Below are 17,980 nucleotides of genomic sequence, written 5' to 3'. Positions count from 1 at the left end.
GCACAGCCGCGAGAAGAAAACACGCCGGCGTGCGGAGAGCGGCGAGAGTGCAAGAACCCGCATCACTCTCGCGGCTAGTTGTAGTTCAGCTGCTGAAAACACCCACACTTGAGCAAATGAGAATGCACACTAATGAAAATGTATATTCCGCAGAGCAGAGCACGCGGTTCAATGCCTCCTGCGAAACGGCCACCAGTTCCGCGCCTCTAGACGCATTGTGCGGTAATTGGAGCCGGAATATAATATGAATGAAAGTCGCATTTCGCTATCAAATAGCAAATTTAGCTCGAAAAAGGTTTCGAATGTCAATTTTACCATGAACCAAGATACATAATATCTTTGATTATTAGTACCAGGCAAAAGAGACGCATATATTATTCCCTTTTTATTCTCGGTTAAAATATATCGTAAAAAGGTTATTTTACCACCCAATTATGACTTATAAGAAAATTAAAAACAGGGTTTAAAGTACATGCTAATTTAGTAAAGTGGCTTGAGGAAATTGGCATTGTTAAATGATCAAAGTTGAGAAAATTGAGAATTTTTAAATTGTACAATAGTCTTTAGATTGTGACTGAACAATGTTACACCTGATTGTGAGCTGAAACACTCTGGGTCTAATTACTAGCCATTAAAATGCTGGTTAGATGACATTAATTTATTATATGCACCAGACATTCGACTTCGGGGGTGAAAATCTAAAAATATTTGGCAAAATAGTCCGTGTTCGTGGTAATTAGTGCGCCACCTCGTCAATTGGGACCAATTATTTTTGATATCTTTAGAATTGGAGGGAATTGTTTCCGTATTAGTAGAACAAATATCGAAAGTCGCAAAGGTTTCCCACAGAAAGAGATACTGAGGAATTTGACCTTTTACACTAGATAGCTCACTGGTGAAGACGTTTCCTGGAAATTCCAACAAATATGTACGCATGAAAGGAAAAAAAATCAAAGCCGGTTCAATATTGATTCTATATTTTCAACACTCCACTTCATTCAAACTCGCCGCCTTTGTTTGTAGTAAAAAAAAAAAATGTGTAAACACGATGGAGCGCATGCACGATGTTTGCTTACGAAACAATATTGCGCTATCCGGCGAGTAACAAGAAGTGATTGTTGCTTTGCGGAGAAAATTGGAAATTGATGTGACAGCAGAGGAAAAGTCTTACGCGCCGGGAGATATCACATATCTCGAGGAGCAACGCGCGCTCAGACGCGATTCAGAGAAGAAGAGGTCATCATGTTTCGCTGCTCTGCTCGCATTTGAATACAATCTGACTGCAGTTCAGTTTCTAAAAGTGAACAAAATTCCAGGCAGATGTAGGCAGATAGTTTCTCATTAAATTCACGACCGACGAGAAGGCAAATGAGCTTTCAGAAATTCCTCAGCTGCAGTTTTCCAGCGCGCAATTAGCGGAAAGCATTACGAAATCCATTGAATGCCATCTTGTCAGCCGGAGAATTCCTCGACAGCCGATGTTAAATTATTAGAGCTGCATATAATTAATTGATAATGCGGACGAGTACTCGAGCATTTTATTCTCCATTCATGCTTCTCATGCACACACAGCTGCAAAGCAGGAGAAAAGGCAGGGATTGCTTCTTGACAGGCATTTAAATTACGCGCAATATTTTGAGATTAAGTCAGGTTTAAAACGCTTAATAGAGAGTTTAAAAGCCAACCAGCATCTTCCGAGATGTGAGTTTGTAATTTCGTAATGCTGTTGAAAATGTGGAGATCCCATAGAAGGGTTGTGTAAAATTGTCGGCTCTCTTGATTAATAGGTTTTGTTGGCCACAGCTTTGCCTATAAAATTATAACACAAGTATATCATGCTTGAGCAGAAATTTTTAAAATCCTTTGAGTGTGAAAGATTTCCGATTCAAATTTTTTCCCCAGCAAAATTAAATAGGAACATTTTTATTTGCTCAGTGTATTGACCGAATATTTTATTTATATTGATTTTTCAAAATAATTGTTCCTCGCAATCAGCTATGGGAAATTCATTGAATACCCGTTTTGCACATCCCTGCGACCCGTGTACGCATTAATTCGTAATGGAGACCAAAAGTGAGTATGCACGTCCATAAAATTTAATTAAATGAATTGCAGCAGCTCTCGGCATGCCGCAGCATAAATTTGATTCGTGCAATTGACTGACGCATCGATTTTTACCGTGTAATTATCACGTTATGCGGCGGACTGGCACACCTTTTAATGGCTCTTCTCCGCGCTGCGCGATTGCTGAGAGAATCTCCCAGAGTGCATACGCATTTTTCAGAATTAGGGTCACGACGCTGAGATGACGAAATACACGCGGTATTCATTCCCGAGCACAGCTAGAAAAAAATATATGGAAACGCGTGTCGAGAGATTTTCCCTGGATGTTTTCTCAAGCAGCCAGAGTAAACATTTGACGAGAGAGCGCGCGCGACGGGCCGAGTTGAAATATATGCACAGAGAGTTTTCAGTTTGCGTCTCATCGGCGCAAAGAAAAGTGCGTGCCGGGCACTTGGATGCCTCTAGCTCTTTCTCATTCTTTAATGGCTGTGCAAACATTTCGCCAGCACACCCTCTCGGTCGGTGCTGATCTCTCTCCAGCAGCAGGCACCTGTCGAAGTGTTATAAGAAAAAGCCACGCCGTTTTGCGGTTTGCTCGGCGTGAATTTTTTGCTTAAAGTGTTTACGCTCCAAGGCGCCCGGAACTTTATGGAAATTGGGGGGTCCCTTTATACGCGATGAAAAATGTTAGTGCCCGTGAGGCGCTGCGCACTGGAATACATTGCATAAAGTGCCGGGAAAACACCGCACTTCTTGTCAACCATTCATGATTGCTTTCTGAACATAAAAAGGTTTTTAGCGAACGTACGTGTTTTCAATTATTTTTTGCTACAGAAAAAACTATTAAACACAGTACATCATTAAATTGGAAGCTGAAACCAGTCTACTTAAGATTGTGTTTGATGTTATTGTCTGTGGATGAAGTAACTAATTTTTTATGGATATTGAATGCATATAACGTGTGTGAGCCAAGCAATATTGACAATCTACATAGTTATACTAATTTTAAATTTAATTTGAACAAACTATTGTCAAGTAAAAATTTGGCTATAAAATTTTTCAAGAGGAAAATTCGGGTTGAATTAACTAAAATGACGCCAAAAGGTCTTTGCTTCTAAATGAAATATATTAATATCATATTTATTGACTGTGTACGTGATCCAGTTGCCCTGCATGACTTGGAAACGGTAAATATTTGAAAATGAACGTCTCTTGTGTCTGGGAGCAAAAGTCAATCTTTCACTTGTCGCCTGAAAATACGCGTTTTGGCGTAATGTTTCTCGTCACAACGATTGAAGCCCAATTATCGTCTTCTTGGAACGTTTCTTAAATGTTCAACACATCTAGAGCTGAATGCACGCGGATCCGTTTTAATTGCAAGGCCATTATTTTCTAGTTAGAAAGTTGCAGATTGCGTTGCGATAAAACATGCGGCGGAATTCCCTTCTGTGCGATGCACCAGCAAGTGACTCATTGTGCGCGCCGCAAAAGAGTCCGTTTTCATCAATGGCCGCCCGCTTGGCTAAAAAAGGATGACTTGCGACTTGCGGGTTTCCTCAAAGACATCACCAAAGCGACGAGTTTTCATTCACAGCAAGTGGGCCTTAAAACGAATCGATCGATTTCTAATCGGCCTGGGAAAGATAAAAAATTAATTAACGGACAAACACAATACGCCTTGCAAAGCTTTCTCGGCACATAAACACACACACGCCCAATAAACACAAAAGAGCAAATAAGCAGCGGTGGATGATATAGAATTTCAAATTAACCACGCAGCAGAAGCAGTGTGGAAAGGAGAAAAACGAGTGCGCCATACATTCTCCTGAGTTATCGCAGCACAAAGGAAAATCGAAGCAAAAAATTCACACGCCGTCGTGCACTTTCTTCATATTCATCGCGGATATTAATAATATTCCCATCATTAGTGTCATTTTTAATTAACCTACCTACATAAACTGCATCTTGAATAGTTTTAATGGAAGAGGGAAAATGAGAAATTAAATCTATTTGCGGTGATTCAATAGCAATAAGCTATGCTGGTTTTAATGTTATAAAAATTATCATTTAAATTTGTACAAGTATAGCCTAACATATTATGCTTGTTAGTTTTAACATTCCCCTAAAAATTTAATAAACGTACACTTGAAGGAAATAAAGCCAAAAAGAATAAATAATGCTAATTTTTTTTCTAATAATTTTGTCCTTGTCTAAACTGAACAGCGTGTTTCGTTTTATTACCACTCACCCTTCTTGTTGATTTTTTGGCTACATTTTCTCTCGTGTGAAGCATGCATGATTAGGGTCTTTGACACAAATTGCCCCGAAAACAAGTGACGTGTGCTTGCTGCGCACCAATTTCTCCGCTAATCATTGTCAATTATCGCTCCGCCCGGTGATGGTGCGTGGTGCCATCGCAGTTTCTAGCGCTGGGCCGGATGTCCTCACCAAGAAACTGGAGTGGAACCAGTTTTTTCGAGTGGCTCATTTATCAGTGATTTTCCCAAAATGTTTGCAAGGCACGAAATGAGATATGTAAATGGTTCCATGACGCGAGTGAAAGTAGTCATTCAGAGATCGAAAAGCCAGGCATTTCTCAGAATAAGGATTAATTTAAGCGGAGAGCTGATGAAAGTGAAATGAATTTGACAGCCCTAGGTCCTTTAATGCGTTGTGTGAAACCTGCTGCTCTGATGAGGCACACTCGAATTTTGCTGTAAATGAAGCTAAAAAAGCCAGTCTGTGTGCTGGATGTCTAAAATTAGCAGCCCCGGCGGAAAAAAGAGAGGTAACCCGTGTGTTTGCCATTAAGTTGAAGGTCTAAAACCGAGTTAATGTCACGGGAAAAGGAGTTACATTAGGTACATATTCCAAATTGTAAAAAGTGTCTATTCAGGGTCGCTCTTGACCCAAAGTCGATGTCGATAAACATACACATAAGTTTAAAATAGCATTGAGATTGCTATCGTCCAAACCGAAAATCTCACACGCGTGCACATATAATTACGCCATCAATCCTCCATCTCAGATCCATATCCAGGCAAAACAATCGATTTCCCATCTGTTTATCTCGCCTCCATTATCGTCGGTTTGGAAACCATTCGGATACAAACTGCGTGCCCTTGCTCCGAAAGTCGTGACTTGAAAAGCACTTTTGTTTCCTACTCATGTCATCAACAGAAACACACACAGACACACTTGCCACGGTTTGTATAAACGAATTCGCTCTCCTATCTCATGGGTGTGCACAAAAGAAAGAAGCAAACGAAAGTAGTTTGCCGCGCGGCGAAAGTTGAGATAGTCTGTCTGGTCGGTGTGCAGTTTTTCAGCGCGTATCACACACACGCTGCTCAAGAGCGGCCGCGGGTCACTTCACTTTTATCATAAACCAACAGGCCGAGTAATTAATGTCCAAGAGCGAGTTCAACAAACCGACCAACACTTCCTTTTTGTGCACTTTTGAGAGTAGAAACGAGGTCACACTCACACACACTGGTGCTCAGGGTCAAGGGAGAGTTGTGTGAGCGACTCTATTTTTACGCACCGCAGATGTGTCTATCGCTCCGCATGCATACCATTATGTGGTACCAATTCATACAAATGCTCGTTCGAGCCGCACTTTCATTGCTGTCTAATTTACGATTATCCGTCGTGCGTTTTATAGGCTGCTGGGGAAAAGTTTGTTCGTTCTCGCTGCCAGGTGCGCGCGCTTTAATAGTAGTAGAAGTTGTAGTATAAAATTATATGTCGATGAATTCTCTCGGTGCACGCGTTTTACTGCCCGGCCCGCTATTGAAAGTAATTTTTGCTCATGATCATTAACATCCCAGACATTTTTTTGACAGTTTCATTGCGTAAATTGTTTCCAGTGAGAATGTTTTTACAAATTCCATACAAAATCCTTACCCTCGAATTTTGTCCATGACCGAAACCGTAGAAGAAGTTTCTATTTTTATTGCTCTGTTTATTAGTCATCTAGCCTACGCTCAAATATATGCGAAATTCAGCCCACTAGACATGCAATTTAAATTTGGGTTCACGCCCGCCGTCGTGGGATGACTATATAAACCGGTTAAATTGCGATTCGGGAAGATGGATCTAGATAAGCGATCTCATCAATCAAGGCAAGTCGCGTGTCTTCTTAATGGCGCGAAGGAAAATCCGTTGATTTTCGGGCATTTTTGCATCAATTAGCATACTTAATTATCTAGACCTAGATGGGTAACTTTCTATTCAGATATGAATCTACGAGAACAATTTTCATATTACCTGCTTGGCGCTGTTCAAGCATTTTCTTGATCTAAATATAGTTATAATTGCGTGTTATTATCCAATTCATTAGCTTTTGATAGCAATTTCCTTCATCAAATAATAGCTATAATACGCTCTCTTTGCAGTATATTGCTTTTATGAAAGGTAAAAAAGAGGCAAAGTTGTGCTATGAGAGGTGCATAAATTGTCGACAACAAACTCTCATAGGCACTTATTCTTGTTATTTATCACCTCAGTATAATAGCCCAATTGAGCTAGCTCACACTGCCTTCGAGGATGCTTTAAAAATAGCATATTTAATCTATTCCATTTTCTAAATAAAGAAAATTGGGTCATGTAGCGCTGAAAATGATTCAAGGCAAAACCACACTGCGTCATGACGTTTTGCAATCTACGATTTAAATTTTTAAAAAGACTCCATTGCATTGCTATTCTTATATCGCTCGGGAAAATATACTTATTTGCAAATCCACGCAGCAGATTAGTTTTGGAAGTGAAAATTCCGCGTTCGTGATTTTATTAACTCTTCTTGCACGAGTTTACGGCTCTGCAATTTGTGCTGAATCTTCTCAATGTCGGCAACGAGTGAAAAAGCACCTCAATTTGTATCGTGTTGACACAGAAAATGCTATGTATTCGCGCTGCGTTCGAGTTACAAATTGAATGCATCTATCTTGTGTGCAACAACGTCAAACGGCGGAGAAAGAGCAACAGTCGTGAATTGTTCCGTCACACTCTTATATCCTACTTGCTGATAAACAGATTGTTGCATACCCAGCCCCATGTTTATTGTCCACGGCGTAACGATTCTGTCAAACTTGGCGAATCAACCTCTTTTCCATTTATTTCTGCCGCGAAATGTAATAATAGCAAATTTAATAATCAGCTCACATTATTCAGGCTGGAACTAATTAGTAGCGTCTTCTCTGACCGCAAGTAGGAGGTTTCCGGTGCAACTAGGGTGCTCTGCTTAATGAGCCAATTGTGTGTTGGTGAATGTTTGCCTGATTCCAGTCATTAGCCAAATCTGTTGTAGGCGGTGGCCAACTTTCCTTATGTCTTAATTCTTAATTCGAGAATCGGGGAAATTGCAAATAAGGAGAAAAGTGATTGCTGCGCGATTTTGAAATTATACTTATGCTTTGGGGCAAGTAAAGGAGTTGCAGAATGTATCGAAATGAAATATGAATACTCTCGCGAGTTCAAAGCAACTCGTTTAAAATGGCAAAAGTCTTAAGTTCGTGTGAGAATAGTGCCTAAGCCACGGCTCAAATTACACCGGCCTTGGTCCCAACAAACTGCAAACACACCAACATTTGAGCCCGAAAAGTCTGACGAAACGTTTCTGGCAGAGGACCGTGAGAATTAGATACTCGACCGGGCCTAGCATTCATATAATATTCAAACGGAGTAAAAAACAAAAAGCTGCAGCGCGAGATATGCGATATTATTACAGTTGCGATCGATTGAATTACGAGTGAACTGTATCGGATAGCCTCATGCTTTGATAATAAGAGTAATTGAAATAATATCAATTACAATTTCAGCTCACGAAACAGGCACACCTACATCGCAGATAGCATTACACGCCGCGTGTGTTTGTATATGTGTGTGTCCAGCGTAATAATGCAATTATTCTGATACGAAACCTGATTTTCCCACTAAATGGCACTATCCCGCAGCAGCAGCCGGCGATTTTAATATCGAGCGAGTAGGAGGTTATTTGAACGTGTCTGTTATTACCACAGTCCATCTGAAGTCGGTGGCCACAGTTGATTAGAGACGTGGGATAAGAGGAGAAACAAAGTACGCCGTTTCCTCCGATCGAAATTCACATATTTCATTACCCGATTTTAATGCGTTTCATTCCGATTGTGTTTCAGGTCGAGTGACGATGCGAACCTGCTGAAGAGACCGGTGCAACATGGGCAACTCGCACTCGGCGCAGCACAACCTGCACCAGCACCACCCGCACGACCCTCGCAACTACCGGCCGTACCACCACCATGGCGAGATCGCCTACCCGCCCGAGGACCCCCGCTGGAGCATGCACTCGTTCCCGCGGGACATGCACCGCCGGGGCCCACCGCCCCACGGGCCGATGCGCGGCCCCGAGATGATGCCCGAGAACAAGGTGCTGCCCAAGGTGTTGGGGCCGCCGCCCAAACTCAGGTCCACAAACAACGGGGCCATCCTCCACCAGGGCGGAACCATCAGCGGCCGAAAACTGGCGCAGGTGAGTTCCAGTAATTTGATCGTGACTTTGGTTACGGCTCCGCGAACTTTCTGAACTAGGTAAAAAGGTGGCGATGATTCACTCCGGCGTTTTGCTTGACATATATCCACGCACTCGTTTAAAGTGCGTGTTTGTTTGGTGGCACGAGATGTTGTTGTGAAACACTGCAATCATCTGAATCAAGCGTAATATCCGCTTTAAACCACAGAAAGTTGCCAAATAAATGGCTCAAATATAGTTCAAAAACATCATCAGGTATTTCCCGCAAGAAAATGTGGCCACTGACCAAAAATAATTTATCCATCCTAAAGCATCTAATTAGTTAATAAAGTAAACGGGCTGTGAAATTTAGATGGTAGAATTTCTTTCTTTAAATCGTCAGAAATAAGAACGAATAACAGCAATAATTAAAACACCGAGTAAAACTGCTTGGCCGATCTAAATTTGCAAAATTCCAGTATATTTTCGCAAAATATCAGGTGTCTTTTGTCAACTTCAAGTTGAAATTTTTCTATCACAAAAAATAATATTTCTCAACTGAACTATTATTAATTAGATATTTCTAAGAATTCAATTTCATTGCAACTTTAAACCGTACCTCTTGTTATTTTCATCTTTGGGGCAAGAAACTATCAGTGAAAAATTCTCAAAGATTTATAATCAGTATTATATAAAACTAGGTTTAATTTGATGCTATTTGTCAAATGACTAATTTTGTTTTATTACCGACGCATGGAAACCCCGCCTAAATCCACGTTTTAATAGTCCCAAAATTTGTTTATGTGGTCACGAAAAATTGATAGAATTTGAATTTTTTTTCTTCGCCTAAATTTTACAGCCAATTTTTTAATCCAACAAAATGTCTAAATAAGAACTAGGTTGATAAATTCAAATTAGCTGCTTGTTCGAGACGACGTGTCAGGTAGTCTGAAGAGTTAAGCTTCCGTATCTCATGTAGCCCAAATTCAATAATTCTATTCACGTTGCACCGATTCAATCCATCAATTTCACCAGAGAGAAACTTCTGACGAGCAAAATCAAACTGTCACTGTGGAGTCAGATGTTTGGACTTAATTTCGCGCAATTGGATCTGGCTCGGCATTTGGCACGCGTTGTATATTCAAAGCTGTGTGAATTTGGTGCATATGTACATTCACCGACATCAATCACCGTGTCACATTTTGACTGGCCGCGATAATATGTATACACAATGCGACAAACAGAATGTTCGGATGGATCAGCTCGTCGGACGCACTGGTCCAGTAAGCCAAACAAATATAAATCAACGGAGGCCAAAAAGTTTGTCAACTGTTATTTGTTTAGACCGAGATAATTTATTTCAATTGCGTCGACTCCCGTGAAAAATTCGTCGCCGAGTCATAGCGGTGTTGTGCAATTTCGTGTGGGAACAAGCGCTGATAATTTGGGTCAATAATGTAATTTCATTTTGGTTGAAAAATTGTCGGTTTGCTGTGTGAGAGTTTTTCACTTAAAGGAAGCGAGCAGCGACGTCCATTTCCGCCAAATGATTTTGCCGCTGACCGTTCAGCGTGCTCCGAATGTAATTTCATGAATTCGCATCTAACTATAGCATGCCTTAAAATAAATTGAACCACTAATTTTTCTGCCTGACAGTCTAGAAAATAATTTGCAGGGCATCATTACCTTCTACCGTAGTATTATTTTATAAACCCATTAGATCAATGAATAAGCATGTCTACAATATTATATTTAAGTTTGAAGCTAATGTGAACCATGCAATTAAATAATCTTCTGGAAAATGGCTTCATTATTTATTCATCGTTATATGTAAATGTAACGTAAATGTGATTGCTACAACACTTGTTTTGTAAAATAAATAAATTTCAATGAATTATTGTAATCTGTAGTATAAAAATGTTTACAATATTTATTTTTTTTTATACAAAATAATTTTATTTAAATTATTAAACCTTTTGTTACAGTTTACTTAAATTTGTTTTTTCTAAAATAAAAAATATTGTTTATATTAAATTTTTATTTCTTTACGTTGCCAACTGAGCATTCATTGTAAGCAGTCACAATGCTATATACCCACTATACACTCCCGATAAAAGTTTAAATTTCTTTACATTTACATTATATCAATTAAACTTAACTGTAGTTTTCTTGATCCGTAAAATAATAGCGTATTTTATGTCTATGTTTGCATATTCTACTTTGTTGGTATTTGTTACCAAATTCTACCTACCTATATATATTGCGTATAAGGATATGAAATTCAGCAATTCATTTTAAAACTCATCTCTTAATCTCCTTTCACCCGCGTGCTCATGAATGGATTGCGAATAAATGAGCTCTTCCAGCAGCAGCAAAATACCGCTAGCTCTGTAATAATTCTTCTCTAATCACGACTGCTATTTAAAATGCAACTGTATTTTAAGAGCATTATCATAAGGGAGAATGCGCATCAAGCCTAATTGCAATTTACAGCCGGTAGTGCTGGTTGCATACGCCGTGAACCGTGCCGAGCGCATAAATAAGCATTAATACGCAGACAGCGAGCTAGCGCTGTGGATCCCTTCGCTCGTCGCGCGGTGCAGAGATGCAGCTCGCCGGCATAATTGATTAGTTAATTAAGCACCTCGGAGAACAGCGAGACGTACGTGCTCCCTTTCCGGTCTTCCCAGGAGAATGTGCATTAACTGCACTTTCTGCAGACATGCCTCGCGAGGAAACAATGGGATTATTCGCTGATTGGTAAAATCTCAGAGGGCTGTTCTGGTTACTGTCTTGTATAATGCTTAATGCTAATGCTCTTGTCAACGTGGTGTGCTTAATAAGCTGCGAGCAACGATTTTATTTGTCGGACAACTAAATTGAGAAGCAAATCCTTCAATAATTGCCAAAATGATTTCAATTAAAATATCAAACATTTTATTTCAAATGTGATTGTTAGTATTTTATTAAAAAAAATAGTAAACTATTAAATTAAAAAGGAATAACTTGTTAGGGGGTGTGATTTTGCGTTTTCCTATACAGTTTTTTAAGCTGTAAACTTTGTCGAGTGTGAAATAAGCCTTTATTTAGCCTTTCTTTTAGCTAAGCCATTGATAATTACTTACGCATGTTCTCTCACATGTTACAGGGACAGAACGTGGCCCCAGTGAAGGCTTACAAGGCCAAAGTGGACCGAAGCTCACCCAACAGCAGACTAAGTGCGAACAGATTTGGAGGCAGCGAGCCGGATTTGAGAGCACCCTCGAATTTTCGAGCACCCCCGGCGCCGCTGATGGTGGTCAATCACCAGAAGGCGGCCGTTAGGATAAGTGCTAACGCGGCGGCAGCCGCGGCAAACAAGAAAAAGTACAAAGCACCTCCACCGCCTCCGAAACAGGATTCAGAGTCGCCCAGTGACACAAGCGGTTAGTGCACTTTTTACTTGAAATCTTTTGAGGATACCTTGCAAAGCGCCTTTTAAGTCGAGGAAAATTATCCTTCATATTAAAAAAATCTCGTATTCGTTACTCAACTGAAAACAAAAGAAATCAAACTAAGACTACATGGTCATCCAATTTCTATTGGATTTTGATTTTGCAATACGTACCAAAGACTTTTAATGGCAATTCTTTTAAAATGTCAATTTTCAATGGTTGAAGGAGAATGAAATTATTTTTTTATTAATTGCTTGATTTTTTTTCAATTAGTGTCTAATATTTAAAATAATTGCTTACATATAGATAAAATTATGATATTAACATCAGTAGCTGAATAAATTTTTAAGCAGTAGTGAAAAACATAACGACGTATTATTTATTTTAATGCACTTTAGGCTGGGAAGATACGGGTTCAGCAGCACCGAAGAAGACGCGACTGTTCAAAACACGAACGCAGACGTCGGGCAACAGTCCCGCACCGTCCAACGATGCGCGAAAGCCAGAAGAGAGCAAACCGCGGGCGCCAATCAATGCGGCGGCGGCCGCGTTTTTGGCCAAGAAGAGCGTATCGTCGCCGGAATTTCAGCAGGAGCTGGTGAAGGCAGCCCAGCTGAAGCACAAAGAGCGGCAGGCCAAGCAGCACCAGGCGCCAGAGGCCCAAAAGGCAGCGCCGGCCTCGCAACCGCAAAACAAAGGGTCACCCACACCTACTGGCCCCAGACACGCACCAGTTGGCCGGGAATCGTCCAACGACCATCGCGAAGTCAAAGAAAACCACAGGTACGAGAGAATATTGCTCTGCGGCCACTGGAATTTTTAATTCTTTCCGTTCGTTTTTCAGGCCGAGCAGAGCGAGGTCCCCGCTGCTCGATCAAAGTGCCAAAAAACAGCCGCCGGTGACAGCCCAGCCACCGAAAACTTTCTACTTCGGAATGGACGTGGGCGGAGGGGTGGCTGCCGCGGACGAGGATGAAGTCGACAGGTTTGCGGCCAGACTGAGAAACCCCAAGTTGAGGCGGAAGAGATCGTCTTCAGGATCCGGTGGCAGCTATACGGAGGACGAGATTCCGAATCATGATGGAGATATTAACCTACAGGTATTTTTTTCACCATCAATTAACCTTTATTCCAAACCGCAATACAATGGGACCACTGAATCGTAAAATGAAACCTGAAATTAGGATCATTGCGGGATTTTATGATCATTCATTAAAACAAGTTTAGTGTTGCAACTGAAGGCTCTTTTGAACATTTAAATATATTTTACAAATACTATTTTGCCGAAGAATTTAATTATTTATTTATGGGCAAATTTAATTGTTATAAGAGAGAGTTTTGCCGCTCGATCTTCTTTTCTTTGTGTGTTCAGAAGCGAGTGCAGCTGGTAATTTTGACCACGTTGATTTAGAATTCTTGACAATACGAAAACGTATGATATTATTTTTTCTATATTTTCTTCACTCTTAACCGTCAATTCCGCACATATGAGTATAGGTTTCGGGAAAGATAATAGAGTTGTAATTAATTGGACGAATATTATTCTAATTTTCAGTTACGACCTGTCCTCCCCAAAAAGACACCAGACATCCCCCGATTCTCCCCCACGGCCGCCTGGCGCCAGCTTTTAGTCGGCGACCTGCCTGACGACCCTGAAGACGACCCTCGCGGCAGACGAAGGAATCGCTCGGTATCGCCCATCCTGCGCGAGACGAGTGGCACCGCCGCCCTCCTGGAAGAGCGGATCGTACAGTGTTACTCGCAAAGAGCGCCTCTCTTGGTCAGGGGCAGCGTGGCTACGCAGGAGAAGTCGGGAGACTCAGGAATTTCCGGAGACGCCAGCCCAGGTCCCGGACAAAACATGCTTGACTCTCCAGATCCGGCGCCGGCTGCACCATCCAGACTGCGCAAGCATCACTCGCCGGTTGCCAGGCAGTGGACACCGGAGCAGGACTTGGATGACTCAAGCTCTGACGATGACCAGATTAAGGCTACCGCCAGAGCGTCGCAGGCGAGAAGGGCCATCTCTGAGGAGAGACCTGCAGAGGTGATATCCAAGAGTGAAAGGGGCAGGTCGAGTGGCAGGGTTACGCCACCAAAGTTTACCAGAAGGTCGCACATGTTCTCTTTGTCACTGCCCAGGCCAGATCAGCTTCAAATAGCGGCTCAAAAGGGACCGGATGATATCGACGTGAGTAAAAATTACTTCTCAAATAAGAAACCCGTTAGGATTTAAAATTAATCATTTCAAAGCTATCAAATAACTCAATTTGCAATATTTCAGTCCCCATTGGAAAGTCCAAATGAGAACCTCGCCACCTTCCACAGTCTGAAAAAGTTCAAAAAATCTGTATCCGGTGCTCTCGGTTCTGCGTTCCAAATGAAATACAACTCGCAGCAGCAGCTATCCTTGGACGAAAACTGGTACCTGAGTCGGAGCGCCCCAAATTCACTAGATAGCACAGGTGACGGACCTGGCTGGCAGAAAACGCCTATTCAGTCAGACGAAGGTGTTTGCTGGAACTCACCAAACGAGTCAAGCAGCCCTGAACAGTTTGAGGAGGTCGAAGAAGTCGAGGAAGTCATTAAGCTGGGCAAGAAACCGCTTTCCCACATCGCCTCAGGAAGCCACATAATGTATCTGCCGGAGTACGACTCCAGAAGGTGCATGATGCCCAGGATGAAATCGAAGCAGCTGCACGCGGGTCAAAGGTCGCTGAGTGTGGACGTGCTGACGCAGCTGAACAATCAGGAGAAGGAGGGAAGTGCCAGGAACAACAACAGTTTGCTCATCATCAAGAACAACATAAACGAGAGGCCGCAGGAGATGCGGGAGTTACGACCTGAGTCACCCTGGGAGGTCCCTCACCAAGGAAACGCACAGGACGATGAGGAGCAAGCGCTGAAGGCCATCAAATCAAAACTGTCCGGCAAAGCTGGCAAGAAATTCACGTTCCAGTCAACCATCAGGCAGATCGAGAGGCGAAGGGTGGCGGACCGACTGTCCAAGGAGGCCGAGATGCGGGAGAAGCAGAGGAGGCAGGAGGCGGAGGCCATGAAGAGGGTGGAGGAAGAGTTCCAACGCAAACGAGCCAGGGAGAAAGCCAACCTGAAGGAGCAGCTCAGGCTGTACAGTCTTCAGGACAGCGAGGGTCCGCAGTCGCTGCCGGTCATGGCCCTCGAGGAGCCAAGGATTGTTTCAAGGTCAAAAACGCGCACTGAGCCGGAAGGGCAGGCTGCCGCGAAGGTGCAGAAAAAGTCCATCTACAAACAGATCGCCCAGAGCATCCAGGAGGAGGACCAGCCGGGCAAGCATGCCAAGCAGGCCGAGCCCAGAGAATACAAAGACTACATTGCGAATCCAGCCAAAATTAATAGGTTTGTCTGCATTGCAAATGTTAACTCGTGTAGAGCGCACGAGGGCGAAACCTGCTCTCTTGTCTGCGCATTCGAATGGGAGATGTGCTTGATGGTTTTCGTGTTATTTACACTCTGCAAAAGTTTCTCACTTGTCTGTCCGTAGCTGCTTTCCGCACCAGCCGGCAGACGGTCCCTTTTGCTATTTGCTTTAATTAAATTTCTATTTGAGCTCCTGCGGGACATTATTTACATTCCTTGTAGCATTACTTTCGGCCATACTAATTTCTCTCTTCACTGCTATCTGTGTACAATGCTCGTAATCATTTTACCACGAATCATCTGTTTGCTATCTAAACACGCTATAGTCATTCCTTGAACGCCTTCCGGATTGTGAGTACACCGTTGCACGATGATTACATGCGATAGTTACTCAGATTTATTGTAATTTTCGTGTCCTTTCCGTGCAGCAGATTCCCGAGTGGCGAACGCGCTTCTCCCTCTCCGTCCAGCAGCAGTGCCAGCAGCAACACGCGTAGAAATGTGACCCACCCAGCCATTATTTGTGATATTCCCAAAACCTCCCAAGCCTACCTAGGTAATTAATTGATTCAAGATCATTCGGCGATGCTCAAAGCTAAAACCGTATCTATTTAAACAGGCCCAATTTTCGCAGAGAGCGATTTGAAAATCGTGCCCGAGGCGCATAATTACCGGCGCGAATTCGCGAAAGGCGCAGTGAACGGCGGCCCCTCGGCGTCTTCCAAGGTGCCTCGAGCTCGGCTGTCGCCGTCTCCGTCGCCGTCCCCCAAGGAGCAGCAGGACGGTGGTGCCTCTCGCGGCCACTCGCAGTACAACGGCTTCACCTCTCTGCCGCCTCAACAGGTCAGATTAATTTCTGTGTGGCACTCAAGTGCAGCAAAACTTTCCTGTGTATAACGAAAAACAAAAAAGTTAAAAATAAGCCCTTCCTTTGTTCTCACAATATTAAAAAAAAAATTGTTGGTTAAAAAGTAATTAAACTATTTCAGTTAAGAGCAATTTTTAGGGGTGTTCAGGTTTTTTTAGCACGACAAATTAAAGCATTGCTTTAGGATGAAAATTATCTTGTTACAGTCTCCCGGCAGCTCGTCATCGAGTAGCACTTCGAAGTTGTCCAGCAGCAAAGTGCCCGCGCTCCAACCCTTCAGCGCGGCGAAGACGAAAGGTTTCCGCCCCATCGGCTTCAAAGCCCCGTCGTCGAGTGCGTCTCCCACGGCCAACACCAAGCCGAAAGTCATGCAGGCAGTCAACTAGATAGATAGTGCCGCTTTTATATTTGCATTAGGGACCACCTGATTTGTGGACGCTGCTAATTTCTCTGTGAGACAAGTTGGTCTACCGCCGACGTGGCAATTTGCACCCTGCTAACTAAGAAGGCGGGCGGGATTGTAAAGTTTCTCTAGTATGTTTGTGTAGCTGCTGCTTTTGATTAATGCGCCGAGTTAATCAAAATGTTGTGTATAATTCAGCGGAACAAGTTTTGCACTGTAAATATACGGATTAATATGCATATATACATAAAATATAAAATCATTGCGCTGCATCGCCTTGTAAATGTATACAGCAATTTGTACCCGCAGCGTTAATTTGCTCAGCGAATTTGATGATGTTATCCTGTACGTTTGGTATGCACATTGTTATCGATGCAGCATAGCCGCCAAAGTGGCTAATTCAATTTAACTTGGCTCTATCTGGCACCGGGGCTGGCATAAAGATAATTTTACGAGATGAACGGTGAGATTCACTGCTGCGTATTATACGTACGTCATAAAATGAAATTCTCCTCCCGCGCTCTCATCTACTTGAACATACCAGAAATCTGCATAATCTATTGTAATATCACCGTAATGGACTTTTAATGCGATTTGCTCAATACAAAGTAAAATATAGATGTAACAGCAGAGTTCATAATAATCAGACACACACGCATATACCCATTAATTATTACTCTCTGATCGCACACAAATGTACATTCATCTATTATTAACTCAACGAATCAAACGATGAAACAGCCGCAGTCTATATCGATGTATTACTTAACGGAACCCCAAACCTCGTGATAATAGTCAAGACATCTTTGCTTTAGTTATATGCCAGATTTTATATAGCATTATTATACCATGTGGTTATCATGATTTTATCAAGTGCTCCATTTAAACACAAATTTTCACATTTTATAGGATGTGTTGGAAGTCGATAAACATACATTATTATATGGAGGTAGTTCAACGTTACTAACCAAGTGGAATGTGATTTGTACTCTAAATAATGTTGCTATACTCAAAGTTGCAGATGACAATAAAGAAATAAATTTTAAATAAAAGACTGGTTGCCGGTTTTATTGCGCTTTTACGAGTTTACCCAGGGTATTAAATTTTTATTTTTAAATTTAACTACATTGCCATCATACACTATCTACAGTTGTAATTTATATTGGAATTTACAGCATTTTAATTTTACGCTCAAATAAAGTTCAATAGATTTATCACCTTCAAGTTTGCAACTGACAACATAAATTGAGATATTAAAGATATCCAAGCACCGTAAACATCTCCTGAAGGCAATAAAGTGTTAGACGAAGTTGAAAATCAATATG

The 17,980-nt window shown here is 42.0% G+C and overlaps 1 protein-coding gene across 4 annotated transcripts in view; it reads left to right on the top strand.

Annotated features, from left to right (window-relative positions):
- LOC135938820 (uncharacterized) overlaps positions 1–17,707 on the top strand; it is a 46,307-nt gene extending 28,600 nt beyond the window's left edge. For 2 of the 4 annotated variants that reach the window (XM_065482760.1, XM_065482759.1), the window contains 9 exons: positions 8,220–8,572; positions 11,700–11,976; positions 12,384–12,768; positions 12,830–13,085; positions 13,541–14,176; positions 14,270–15,363; positions 15,813–15,940; positions 16,004–16,227; positions 16,459–17,707. In XM_065482760.1, coding sequence (XP_065338832.1) covers positions 8,261–8,572; positions 11,700–11,976; positions 12,384–12,768; positions 12,830–13,085; positions 13,541–14,176; positions 14,270–15,363; positions 15,813–15,940; positions 16,004–16,227; positions 16,459–16,638 — 3,492 coding nt within the window. In that variant the 5' untranslated portion in view covers positions 8,220–8,260 and the 3' untranslated portion in view covers positions 16,639–17,707. The remainder of the gene's footprint in view (positions 1–8,219; positions 8,573–11,699; positions 11,977–12,383; positions 12,769–12,829; positions 13,086–13,540; positions 14,177–14,269; positions 15,364–15,812; positions 15,941–16,003; positions 16,228–16,458) is intronic. The other 2 variants (XM_065482761.1, XM_065482762.1) reach the window with 2 other exon arrangements.
- Positions 17,708–17,980: the final 273 nt, after the last annotated feature.

Source organism: Cloeon dipterum, chromosome 3 (assembly GCF_949628265.1).
Source record: "Cloeon dipterum chromosome 3, ieCloDipt1.1, whole genome shotgun sequence".
In the NCBI taxonomy this organism is placed as follows: Eukaryota; Metazoa; Arthropoda; class Insecta; order Ephemeroptera; family Baetidae; genus Cloeon; species Cloeon dipterum.
Note: the sequence above shows the minus strand (reverse complement) of the source record. Positions and strands in the feature narration are given on the sequence as shown.